Raw genomic sequence first — 13964 nt, 5'->3', positions numbered from 1 at the left:
AAAGAAATATTTTTATTGATTTTCTCTTGGGGTGTGGGCAACACTGGCAAGGCAGTGAGGGCCAGAGCTACATGTCAGCCAGACCAGGCAGGGATGGCAGATTCCTTCCCCTGAAGGAAATGAGAGAACCAGTTGGGTTTATACAACAGTCCGGCAGATTTCATGGTTATTTTGTTTGTAGCCACCCACAAATGACCAGATTTACTGAATTTAATTTCACAACTTGCCATGGTGAGCTTTGAATTGACATACTCTGGTTGCTAGGCCAGAACCATAATGACCAGGCCACTATACCTGTGAGATATTGCTGTTGTGTATTTGGATTTGTGTAAAAGACCACATCTCATGTTCTATAACACTTCTTACTTTATTCCTATTCCATCTGAGCGAGTTGTTGTAGCCACTTATGTGGCACCAGGACACTGGAATGGCACAGTGGTAAACCTGAATCAAAGTAGTTCAGTGTTGGAGTGCTGGCAAATGCCCAAAATAATTTCCGAGAAATTATTAGATGAGGTGGCTCAAATCCAGTGGTCTCACCTCCTGCCTCCCCAATGTGATGGAATACTCTCCATTTACCTGGATAACACTCAAGAAGCTCGACACCATCCAGGACAAAGCAGCCCGCTTGATTGGCACCCCATCCACCACCCTAAACATTCACTCCCTTCACCACCGGCGCATCGTGGCTGCAGTGTACCAACTACAAGATGCACTGCAGCAACTTACCAAGGCTTCTTCGACAGCACCTCCCAAACCCGCGACCTCTATCACCTAGAAGGACAAGTTCAGTAGGCACATGGGAACACCACCACCTGCATGTTTTAAGGGATGAGGTCCTGCAAGGTGAATTTAAGGAGTTAGGAGATAAATTAAAAAGCAGGACTTCAAAGGTAATGATCTCAGGATTACTACCAGTGCCACGTGCTAGTGAGTATAGGAACAGGACAAAAGACCAAATGAATGCGTGGCTGCCGGGATGGTGTAGGAGGGAGGGATTTAGATTCCTAGGACATTGGGACCGGTTCTGAGGAAGGTGGGACCTGTACAAGCGGGACGGGTTACATCCGAGCAGGACCGAGACTGATATCCTCGCGGGGATGTTTGCTGGTGCTGTTGGGGAATGTTTAAACTAGAATGGCAGGGGGATGGGAACCTGAGCAAGGAGACAGAGGAAGGGAAACAAGGATAGAAACAAAAGACAGAAAGGGAAGAAGCAATAGTGGAAGGCAGAGAAAACAAGGGTGAGAAACAAATAGGGCCATAGTGTAAAATAAAACTAAGATGACTAGCAATCTTAAAAAGACAAGTCTAAAGGCATTGTGTCTTAATGCGCGGAGCAGTCGCAATAAGGTAGATGAATTAACAGCGCAGATAGATATTAACGGTTATGATATAGTTGCGATTACGGAGACATGGCTCCAGGGTGACCAAGGATGGGAACTGAACATCCAGGGGTATTCAATATTTAGGAAGGACAGGCAAAAAGGGAAAGGAGGTGGAGTAGTGTTGTTAGTAAAGGAGGAAATCAATGCAATAGTGAGGAAGGATATTGGCTCGGAAAATCACGATGTGGAATCTGTATGGGTGGAGCTAAGAAACACCAACGAGCAGAAAACGTTAGTGGGGGTTGTCTATAGGCCCCCAAACAGTAGTGGAGATGTAGGGGAGGGCATTAAACAGGAAATTAGAGATGCATGCAAGAAGGGTACAACTATAATCATAGGTGACTTTAATCTACATAGAGATTGGTCAAACCAAATTAGCAATAATACTGTGGGGGAGGAATTCCTGGAGTGTGTACGTGATGGTTTTCTAGACCAACTAGAGAACAGGCGAGAGAGGATTAATTAACAATCTTGTTGTGCGGGGTCCCTTAGGGAAGAGCGACCATAACATGATAGAATTCCTCATTAAGATGGAGAGTGAAGTCGTCGAATCCGAAACTGGGATCCTGAATCTAAATAAAGGAAATTACGAAAGTATGAGGTGTGAGTTGGCTATGATAGATTGGGGAACTTTACTAAAAGGGATGATGGTGGATAGGCAATGGCTAATATTTAAAGAACATGTGCAGGAATTACAACAATTATTCATTCCTGTCTGGCACAAAAATAAAACAGGAAAGGTGACTCAACCGTGGCTTACAAAAGAAATTAGGGATAGGATTAGACCCAAAGAGGAGACATATAAAATTGCCAGAAAAAGCGGCAAGCCTGAGGATTGGGAGCAGTTTAGAATTCAGCAAAGGAGGACAAAGAGATTGATTAAGAGGGGGAAAATAGAGTATGAGAGCAGGGAACATAAAAACTGACTGTAAAAGCTTCTATAAATATGTCAAGAGAAAAAGATTAATGAAGACAAAAGTAGGTCCCTTACAGTCAGAAATGGGGGAAATCATAATGGGGAACAAAGAAATGGCAGAACAATTAAACACATACTTTGGTTCTATCTTCACAAATGAGGACACAAATAACCTCCCAGAAATGTTAGGGAACCAAGGGCCTAGTGAGAGGGAGGAACTGAAGGAAACCAGTATTAGTAAAAAAAGTGCTAGGGAAATTAATGGGGCTAAAGGCTGACAAATCCCCAGAGCCTGATAATCTACATCCCAGAGTACGAAAGGAAGTGGCCCTAGAAATAGTGGATGCATTGGTGATCATCTTCCAAAATTCTATGGACTCTGGAACAGTTCCGACAGATTGGAGGGTGGCAAATGTAACCCCACTATTTAAAAAAAGAGAGAAAAAACAGGGAATTACAGACCAGTTAGCCTAACATCAGTAGTGGGGAAAATGCTAGAGTCTATTATAGAATCATAGAATCATAGAAGTTACAACATGGAAACAGGCCCTTCGGCCCAACATGTCCATGTCGCCCAGTTTATACCACTAAGCTAGTCCCAATTTCCTGCACTTGGCCCATATCCCTCTATACCCATCTTACCCATGTAACTGTCCAAATGCTTTTTAAAAGACAAAATTGTACCCGCCTCTACTACTGCCTCTGGCAGCTCGTTCCAGACACTCACCACCCTTTGAGTGAAAAAATTGCCCCTCTGGACCCTTTTGTATCTCTCCCCTCTCACCTTAAATCTATGCCCCCTCGTTATAGACTCCCCTACCTTTGGGAAAAGATTTTGACTATCTCCCTTATCTATGCTCCTCATTATTTTATAGACTTCTATAAGATCACCCCTTAACCTCCTACTCTCCAGGGAAAAAAGTCCCAGTCTGTCTAACCTCTCCCTGTAAGTCAAACCATCAAGTCCCGGTAGCATCCTAGTAAATCTTTTCTGCACTCTTTCTAGTTTAATAATATCCTTTCTATAATAGGGTGACCAGAACTGTACACAGTACTCCAAGTGTGGCCTCACCAATGCCCTGTACAACTTCAACAAGACATCCCAACTCCTGCATTCAATGTTCTGACCAATGAAACCAAGCATGCCGAATGCCTTCTTCACCACCCTATCCACCTGTGACTCCACTTTCAAGGAGCTATGAACCTGTACCCCTAGATCTCTTTGTTCTATAACTCTCCCCAACGCCCTACCATTAACGGAGTAGGTCCTGGCCCGATTCGATCTACCAAAATGCATCACCTCACATTTATCTAAATTAAACTCCATCTGCCATTCATCGGCCCACTGGACCAATTTATCAAGATCCCGTTGCAATCCTAGATAACCTTCTTCACTGTCCACAATGCCACCAATCTTGGTGTCATCTGCAAACTTACTCACCATGCCTCCTAAATTCTCATCCAAATCATTAATATAAATAACAAATAACAGCGGACCCAGCACCGATCCCTGAGGCACACCGCTGGACACAGGCCTCCAGTTTGAAAAACAACCCTCTACACCCACACTCTGTCTTCTGTCGTCAAGCCAATTTTGTATCCAATTGGCTACCTCACCTTGGATCCCTTGAGATTTAACCTTATGTAACAATCTACCATGCAGTACCTTGTCAAAGGCTTTGCTAAAGTCCATGTAGACCACGTCTACTGCACAGCCCTCATCTATCTTCTTGGTTACCCCTTCAAAAAACTCAATCAAATTCGTGAGATATGATTTTCCTCTCACAAAACCATGCTGACTGTTCCTAATTAGTCCCTGCCTCTCCAAATGCCTGTAGATCCTGTCCCTCAGAATACCCTCTAACAACTTACCCACTACAGATGTCAGGCTCACCGGTCTGTAGTTCCCAGGCTTTTCCCTGCCGCCCTTCTTAAACGAAGGCACAACATTTGCTACCCTCCAATCTTCAGGCACCTCACCTGTAGCTGTCGATGATTCAAATATCTCTGCTAGGGGACCCGCAATTTCCTCCCTAACCTCCCATAACGTCCTGGGATACATTTCATCAGGTCCCGGAGATTTATCTACCTTGATGCGCGTTAAGACTTCCAGCACCTCCCTCTCTATAATATGTACACTCCTCAAGACATCACTATTTATTTCCCCAAGTTCCCTAACATCCATGCCTTTCTCAACCGTAAATACCGATGTGAAATATTCATTCAGGATCTCACCCATCTCTTGTGGTTCCGCACATAGATGACCTTGTTGATCCTTAAGAGGCCCTACTCTCTCCCTAGTTACTCTTTTGCCCTTTATGTATTTGTAGAAGCTCTTTGGATTCTCCTTTGCCTTATCTGCCAAAGCAATCTCATGTCCCCTTTTTGCCCTCCTGATTTCTCTCTTAACTCTACTCCGGCAATCTCTATACTCTTCAAGGGATCCACTTGATCCCAGCTGCCTATGCATGTCATATGCCTCCTTCTTCTTTTTGACTAGGGCCTCAATCTCCCGAGTCATCCAAGGTTCCCTGCTTCTACCAGCCTTGCCCTTCGCTTTATAAGGAATGTGCTTACCCTGAACCCTGGTTAACACACTTTTGAAAGCCTCCCACTTACCAGACGTCCCTTTGCCTGCCAACAGACTCTCCCAATCAACTTCTGAAAGTTCCTGTCTAATACCATCAAAATTGGCCTTTCCCCAATTTAGAATTTTAACTTTTGGGCCAGACCTATCCTTCTCCATAGCTATCTTAAAACTAATGGAATTATGATCACTGGTCCCAAAGTGATCCCTCACTAACACTTCTGTCACCTGCCCTTCCTTATTTCCCAAGAGGAGGTCAAGTTTTGCCCCCTCTCTAGTCGGGCCATCCACATACTGAATGAGAAATTCCTCCTGAATATAAAGGATGTGATAACAGAACACTTGGAATGCATTAACGGGTTTGGACAAAGCCCAGCATGGGTTTATGAAAGGGAAATCACGCTTAACAAATCTACCAGAGTTTTTTGAGGAGGTGGGAGGCAGTGACTAGTGGGATACCGCAGGGATCAGTGCTTGGGCCCCAGCTATTCACAATATATATCAACGATTTGGATGAGGGAACTAATTGTAACATTTCCAAGTTTGCAGACGACACAAAGCTGGGGTGGAATGTGAGCTGTGAGGAGGATGCAAGGAGGCTCCAATGTGATTTAGACAAGTAGGGTGAGTGGGCAAGAACATGGCAGGTGCAGTATAATGTGGATAAATGTGAGGTTATCCACTTTGGTTGTAAAAACAGAAAGGTAGACTATTATCTGAATGGTGATAGATTGGGAAAAGGGGAGGTGCAACGAGACCTGGGTGTCCTTGTACACCAGTCGCTGAAAGCGAGCATTCAGGTGCAGCAAGCAGTTAGGAAGGCGAATGGTACGTTGGCCTTCATTGCAAGAGGATTTGAGTACAGCAGCAAGGATGTCTTATTGCAGTTATACAGGGCCTTGGTGAGACCACATCTGGAGTATTGTGTGCCGTTTTGGTCTCCTTATCTGAGGAAGGATGTCCTTGCCATGGAGGGAGTGCAACAAAGGTTTACCAGACTGATTCCTGGGATGGCAGGACTGACGTATGAGGTGCAATTGGGTCGACTAGGCCGATATTCACTAGAGTTTAGAAGAATGAGAGGTGATCTCATCGAAACATATAAAATTCTGACAGGACTAGACAGATTAGATGCAGGAAGGATATTCCCGATGGCTGGGGAGTCCAGAACCAGGGGTCACAGTCTCAGGATACGGGGTATGCCATTTAGAGCCGAGAGGAGGAGAAATTTCTTCACTCAGAGGGTGGTGAACCTGTGGAATTCTCTACCACAGAAGGCAGCAGAGGCCAAGTCATTAGATGTATTCAAGAAGGAGATAGATATATTTCTTAATGCTAAAGGAATCAAGGGATATGGGGAAAAAGCGGGAACAGAGTACTGAGTTAGATGATCAGCCATGATCATTTTGAATGGCGGAGCAGGCCCGAAGGGCCGAATGGCCTACTCTTGCTCCTATTTTCTATGTTTCCGTCCACGTCACACATCATCCTGACTTGGAAATATATCGCCGTTCCTTCATCATCGCTGGGTCAAAATCCTGGAACTCCCGAACTAACAGCACTGTGGGAGAACCTTCACCTCACGGACTGCAGCGGTTCAAGAAGGCGGCTCACCACCACCTTCTCAAGGGCAATTAGGGATGGGCAATAAATGCTGGCCTTACCAGTGACGCCCACATCCCATGAATGAATAAATAAAAACACAGCCATGGTCAGGGGATTGTGGACAGCCTGTAAAACAGTATGCTGGTAATGAACCTTTGTGCAGACATTATTAACTAATCCATCACTGTGATGCCATAAAGATATAATTCTAAAAACCCTGCATGCTAAATGTATTGTATAAATAAAATGAGATGTGGTAACTATTTCCACACTTGAAGTTAAGCATGAAATCACTTGTGATTTTGTCCTCAGGATTTATAGTCAGTCTCACTTCCAAACAGATCTATTATATATCACTACTGGTAGTGACTAGGGGACACAGTTTAAAAATAAGGGGTCTCCCATTTAAGACGGAGATGAGGAGAAATTTTTTCTGTCAGAGGGTTGTGAGTCTGTGGAACTCCCCAGAGAGCGGTGGAGGCAGGGTCAATTAATATTTTTAAGGCTGAGTTAGATAGATTCCTGAAGACAATCCATCTCTCTCCTCCACCACACAGCACAGGGTACCAATCTGTCACATTCAGAATTAATTCATCCTTCAAAATGGCTGCCCTTACCCAGAACTGAGAGGTTATACCTCTCAGGAAAAGCTGAACAGGCTGGGGCTCCTTTCTCTAGAAAAGAGAACACTGAGAGGTGACCTGATAGGGGTCTTTAAGATAATGAAAGGGTTTGATAGGGTAGACGTAGAGAAGATGTTTCCACTTGTGGGGGAGACCAAAACTAAGGGCCATAAATATAAAATAGTCACCAATAAATGCAACAGGGAATTCAGAAGAAAGTTCTTCACTCAGAGAGTGGTGAGAATGTGGAACTCACTACCACAAGGAGTAGTTGAGGTGAATAGAATAATACATTTAAGGAGAAGCTCGATAAACACATGAGGGAGAAAGGAATGGAAGGATAGGAAGAGGGGAGGGAGGAGGCTCGTGTGGAGCATAAACACCAGCATAGACCAGATGGGCCGAATGGCCTGTTTCCGTGCTGTGCATTCTATGTAATCTCCACAGCGCCGTCTATTGTTGGACAAACGACTTAACGCTGTGTAAGTGATGAGAATAGCTGAGCACTGGGAGTATTGGAGACGCTTGGAAATCGCTGCATGGTGCTGGGTCTCTCAATTCCAATCGAATCTGGAAAGCTGCAATGGATGCAGGTTAAGAGTCTAACATGTTACATAATGACTGGCTGTAAAAAGAGAAGTTATTGACCAGTCCTGATTTTTCAGTCCAAATTCTGCTGAAATTGCTTAGGGTTGTTTTAAATAATCTACTGGATTAGCAAAGATCTTAGTAAAGACGCTCACTCAACTCCATTCCAAAGAGAGCAAGTGCGTGAAGATCCCCAGATTCTGCAATCAGGCCTGTTGTAAAGAAAATACTTCCCAGAAAATCCACTCATAAAATAACTAAACCTCGATAATACGTTTGAACCAAATGAACGATGTCTTTATTTTTCGGAGGAAAATACTTCCCATAAAAATGGATCATCACATTCCAAAAGAAACATGTTTTACCGTGAAATTCACTGTTACTATCCGTGTGATCGGAGTACATCCAGGAACCGTTCAGATATACATTTTGATTTTTCTGCATCATTTCAAACAAACTGTTCGGATGTATTTAAGGCACTCAATGCGTGTTTAAAAGTATATGAAAGCACGTTTCAGACAGCGATAGGCGATAAACTCACTTGACTTGGCTTTTTATATTATCAGCTAAGAAAAAAAGAACGCGACTGTAACGGACAGGCAATGGCTCCAACAAAAAGGAGGTCTCCACAAAAGACAGAAGATGCTGGAAACACTCGGCAGACCAGCCAGCACCTGCCGATTTTGAGCAGGGCTGTACTTGAAACGTTGACTGATGTTCTCTCCACGGATGCTGGCTGGCCTGCTGAGTGATTCCAGCATTTTGTGTTTTTGTTTCCGATTTCCGGCATCTACAGTTTGTTTTTTTTATTTAGGCCTCCAGAAGAAACTGGTCTTACAAACACCATTCTTCAAAAGATTGTTGCATAATTTCATTATGTAACTCAAAGTGCATCGAAATGTCTTTCCGTAAAAGATGTGTTGAAACGACAAAGTCCGAGTTTAACAAATCCAGGTACATACTTCACATGCACACGATTTCCCCGAAAAGTCCGCATACTTGTCAAATTAAGCAACTCTTTCGAAGGAGCCAGCACTCCAGCATGTTTCAGCCCATGACTAGCTTCCACGGCACCCATATTTACAACGGCCTCAAAGACATTAACACTTATTTAAATGACATTAATACTGCATATTTTCATATCACTCATTCACAACCTTCGACGCTTTGAAGTGTTGTTCTCATCCTTCCTGGTAATCTAAAAATGTAATTTTAGATCTGATATCCGTTCAGCATACACTGGGTATAAGAACTATTTAACATTATAATCTCTCCCATATTAATACAGAAGTTTAATTTATTGATTGTTTGCCCCGCTCTGGGCTGTCAACTGTTTACGCCTCTACCGACATCAGATCGCGTTTTCGTCACGGGATCCATACGCGGAACTTCTAAACGAAGCAATTAAAACAAAGCAAACAGTGGCTGAGTGACAATTAAATCCCCCACCATCTGTACTGAAATACCCTGTTCAACTTTCAATCTTCCCAACTATTTTGTCACACCTAAACTTTCAAACTCACGCATCAAAAGAAAAACCTCATATGTAATGCTAAAAAAGCAAATAACGACTGGATGTGCCCCCGAAGTATTCCCAATCCCTGCACTGTCGGAGTGCCAGGAATGCCGCTGTACTGGAGTCTAACCTGCGCTTTTGCCGCTGTTTGCCGCCTCCACGTGTGCCCGCAGTGTCGCGCCGCTCTCGCTGCTTCACATGGATACATTCACACCGAGCGGCAGGCGGGAGAATCCCTGAACGCACGCTTCCGCTCTTCCGTGACGCCACCACGTAACTGGGATATTTTACGTCACGACGCAGGAGCCTGCCGGCTGGATTCCGCGCGTCGCTTCGTCCCGTGGGCGGGGCGGCCCGGCTCACGCGCGCCACGCATCACGGTCACGGGACCAAAGCGCTCATTAATAAATAAACGCCTGGCGGGGGAGGGGGAAAGAGCGCGAATTCCGCAGATTGTTGTCGGCTTCCTAAACCTAGCTCCAAAAGAAAATATGACACGTATATTTTGTGGCAAAAGTTAACGAACCATACATTGCTAAGGTGTTTTCAATATAATAAGGACCCATCAGAGAGGCAGCGTCGTCCAACACACGACCGGCCGAGCCCGCGCGCGGGAGTCTAACGTCAGGCGCTGACCCGCTGCGCAGCCGCAGTGAGGGGGTTGGGGGACGGCCGGCAGCACGGCGCATGCTCGGTGGCTTCCCGCCCTCAGTGCCCGAGGCAGGGCGCAGGCGCGGCGGCACGCGGGGCGAGCGCGTGCGTGTCGGTTGGTGCCGGGCCTCCTCGCTGCGGTGCGACCGCCGACCATGAGGAGGAGCGAGGCCGACCAGCGGCGGCTCCGGGTAGCGGCCTTGGCAATCCTTCTGTGCGCTGTTCCAGGTGAGGTGCTTCCCCGTCAGCCGGGAGGGGGGCGCTCAGGGTGGGCCTGGGGAAGGCGGAATGGCTGCAGCTGCTGGAAGCGATTTTGAAAATAAACATCTGAGCGGATCGACCTGGCCCTCCGGCCCTAGACTCTGTGCACCCCTCATCCCCCAATCCCCCTCATCCCCCAATCCCCCTCTTCCCCCCAATTCTCCCTCTTGCCCCCTCCTCCCATTCTCCCTAGTCTCCATCCCCCTCCCATTCCCCTCTTCCCCATTCCCCCATCCAACTTCCCCATTCCCCCTCCTCCCATTCCTCCTCATCCTCCCATTCCCCCATCCAACTTCCCCATTCCCCCTCCTCCCATTCCCCCTCCTCATCCTCCCATTGCCCCTCCTCCTCCCGTTCCCCCATTTCCTCTCACATTGTCCCTCCTCATCCCATTCCCCCTACTCTACATTCACGCTCCCATTCCTCCTCCTTCCATTACCCCTCCTCCTCTCATACCCCTCTTCCTCCCCATTCCTCCTCCAAATCCCCATTCCTCCTCCCATTCCACCTCCTCCCATTGCCTCATCACCCTTCCCATTCCCCCATCTCCCTAATAACCCCCCTCTTATTCCCCCACTTGCTCCCCATTCCTCTTCCCATTCCTACTGCCTCCTCCCATTCCCCCTCCTCCTCCCATTCCACTGCATCCTCCACCCATTTACCCCCCCCCATACTCGTAATCTCCATTCCCACTGCCTCCCCTCATTCTCGTTCCCCCATTCCCTCACCTCCTCCCATACTACCTTTTTGGTCCTCTTCTGGCCTTGACTCCTCTTTCAACTAGTTTGGCTTTGTGGGAAAGCCACAAGCTTAGTGGGTTGAGCTAAGGAACAAAAAAGGGGCAGTCACACTACTGACCCCCAAACAGTCAGAGGGAGAAAGAAGAGCAAATATGTAGGCAAATTTCTGAGAAGTACAAAAACAGTAGGGCAGTAATAGTAGGGGATTTCAACTACCCTAATATTAACTGGGACACAGACAGTGTGAAGAGTATAGAGGGCACAAAATTCTTAAATTGCATTCCGAAGAACTTTTTTAGCCAGTGTGTAGCAAGCCCAACAAGAGAGGGGGCAGTTTAGGATTTAGTTTTAGGAAATGAGGCTGGGCAAGTGGAAGGAGTATCAGTGGGAGAGCATTTTGGTGGTAGTGATCATAATTCAGTTAGTTTTCGTATAGTTATGGAAAAGGACAAAGATAGAACAGGAATTAAAGTTCTCAATTGGGGAAAGGCTGAGAAGTGATTTAACAAAAGTGGACTGGAAACAGTTACTTGAAGGTAAATCAATGTCAGAGCAGTGGGAGGCAGTCAAAGGGGAAGATTCAAGGAGTGCAGAGTAAACATGTTCCCACAAAGAAAAAGGGTGGGGCTGCCAAATCTAGGGACTCCTGAATGTGAAGGAGCATACAGGGTAAGATAAGACAGAAAAGGAAAGCTTATGTCAGACACCGAGAACTCAATACAACAGAAAGCCTAGAGGCGTATAAAAAGTGCAGGGATGAAATTAGAAAGGAAATTAGGAAAGCAAAGAGAGAGGGTAGAAAAAATATTGGCAAGTAAAATCAAGGAAAACCCAAAGATGTTTTATAAATACATTAAGAGCAAGAGGATAACTGAGGAAAGAGTAGGGCCTATTAGAGACCAAAAAGGTAACCTGTGTTTGGAGGCGGAAGATGTGGGTATGGTTCTTAATGAATACTTTGCGTCTGTCTTCACAAAAGAGAGGGATAATGCAGACACTGTACTTGAGGAGGAGTGTGAAATACTGGATGGGATAAACTTAGTGAGAGAGGAAGTATTAAGGGGATTGGCATCTTTGAAAGTAGATAAATCACCAGGCCCAGATGAAATGTATCCCAGGCTGTTAAAAGAAGCAAAGGAGGAAATAGCAGAGGCTCTGACCATCATTTTCCAATCCTCACTGGATACAGGCGTGGTGCCGGAGGATTGGAGGACTGCTAATGTTGTACCATTGTTTAAAAAGGGAGCAAAGGATAGACCGAGTAATTACAGGCCAGTCAGTCTAACCTGGTGGTGGGCAAAATATTGGAATCAATTCTGAAGGACAGGATAAACCATCATTTAGAAAGGCACGGAATAATCAAGGACAGTCAACATGGATTTGTTAAGGGAAGGTCGTGTCTGACTAACTTGATTGCATTTTTTGAGGAGGTAACAAGGAGGGTTGTGCATTTGATGTAGTCTACATGGATTTTATCAAGGCTTTTAACAAGGTCCCACATGGCAGATTGGTCAAAGAAGTACAAGCCCATGGGATCCAAGGGAAAATGGCAAGTTGGATCCAAAATTGGCTCAGTGGCAGGAAGCAAAGAGTAATGGAAGACGGGTGTGTTTGTGACTGGAAGGCTGTTTCCAGTGGGGTTCCGCAGGGCTCAGTTCTAGGTCCCTTGCTTTTTGTGATAAATATTAATGATTTGGACTTAAATGTAGGGGGCATGATTAAGAAGTTTGTAGATGATACAAAAATTGGCCGTGTGGTTGATAGTGAGGAGGAAAGCTGTAGACTGCAGGAAGTTATCAATGGACTGGTCAGGTTGGCAGAAAAGTGGCAAATGGAATTCAAGCCGGAGAAGTGTGAGGTAATGCATTTGAGGAGGGCAAACAAGGCAAAGGGATACACAATAAATGGGAGGATACTGAGAGGTGTAGAGGGAGAGAGGGACCTTGGAGTACGGGTCCACAGATCCCTAAAGGTAGCAGGTCAGGTGGACAAGGTGATGAAGAAGGCATATGGAATACTTTCCTTTATTAGCCAAGGCATAGAATATAAGAGTAGGGAGGTTATGCTAGAACTGTATAAAACACTGGTTAGGCCACAGCTTGAGTACTGTGTGCAGTTCTGGTCACCACATTACAGGAAGGATGTAATTGCACCAGAGAGCGTGCAGAGGAGATATATGAGGTGTTGCCAGGACTGGAGAATTTTAATTATGAGGAAAGATTGGATAGGCTGGGGTTATTTTCTTTGGAACAGAGGAAGCTGAGGGATGATTTAATTGAGGTGTACAAAATTATGATGGGACTAGATAGAGTGGATAGGAAGGACCTATTTCCCTTAGCAGAGAGGTCAATAACAAAGGGCCATAGATTTAAAGTGATTGGTAGAAAGGTTAGAGGTGAGCCGAGGAAAGATTTTTTCACCCAGAGGGTGGTGAGGGTCTGGAACTCACTGCCTGAAAGGGTGGTAGAGGCAGAAACCCTCAGCTCATTTAAAAAGTACCTGGATGTGCACCTGAAGTGCCGTAACCTACAGGGCTATGGAGCAAGTGCTGGAAAGTTGAATTCGGCTACGTGGCTCATTTTCGGCCGGCACAGACACAATGGGCCGAATGGCCTCCTTCTGTGCCGTAAATTTTCTATGATTCTACAATGGCTTCCCCGCGTAGGTCTCTGGTGAAAATGGCAACGTTATCGGAACATGATCTGCATATTTAAAGAAGCAGCCCGCTCTATTCTGGGGGGCGTCCTTTCCACCTGCTCAGAAGAGCAGATTAAAATTGGAGCTTGCGGGAAGAGGTCAGGACTTCAGGAGGTAAGCTGCTTTGGCGAATTTAACTTCCTTCGTGCCCAGTTTCCTCCGGGTGGACAGAGTCAAAATCGTGCCTTTTGCTTTTATGCTGCATATAAAAAATTGCAATCTCCCCACCAGAAAAAATTAAGTTTCCCGGCCCTTTTCTTGAGCAAACACCAATGGTCCCTTTAAGGACTGCCAGTTAGGCCTGTCAATGCCTGGTACAAATGGGCAGAGCGTACACAGTACCATTTGTACATTGGCGTAGGACCCCAATTTGGATATTTAAAAAGCCTTGC

At 45.7% G+C, this 13964-nt stretch overlaps 1 protein-coding gene across 1 annotated transcript in view; it reads right to left on the bottom strand.

The window, feature by feature from the left end:
• Positions 1–9458, bottom strand: part of LOC137300216 (zinc finger protein Aiolos-like) — a 122485-nt gene extending 113027 nt beyond the window's left edge. Inside the window, exon 1 of the mRNA XM_067969312.1 lies at positions 9354–9458. Coding sequence (XP_067825413.1) covers positions 9354–9431 — 78 coding nt within the window. The 5' untranslated portion in view covers positions 9432–9458. The remainder of the gene's footprint in view (positions 1–9353) is intronic.
• Between the last annotated feature and the right edge of the window lie 4506 nt (positions 9459–13964).

This window comes from Heptranchias perlo, chromosome 30 (assembly GCF_035084215.1).
Source record: "Heptranchias perlo isolate sHepPer1 chromosome 30, sHepPer1.hap1, whole genome shotgun sequence".
NCBI classification, from domain to species: domain Eukaryota; kingdom Metazoa; phylum Chordata; class Chondrichthyes; order Hexanchiformes; family Hexanchidae; genus Heptranchias; species Heptranchias perlo.
Note: the sequence above shows the minus strand (reverse complement) of the source record. Positions and strands in the feature narration are given on the sequence as shown.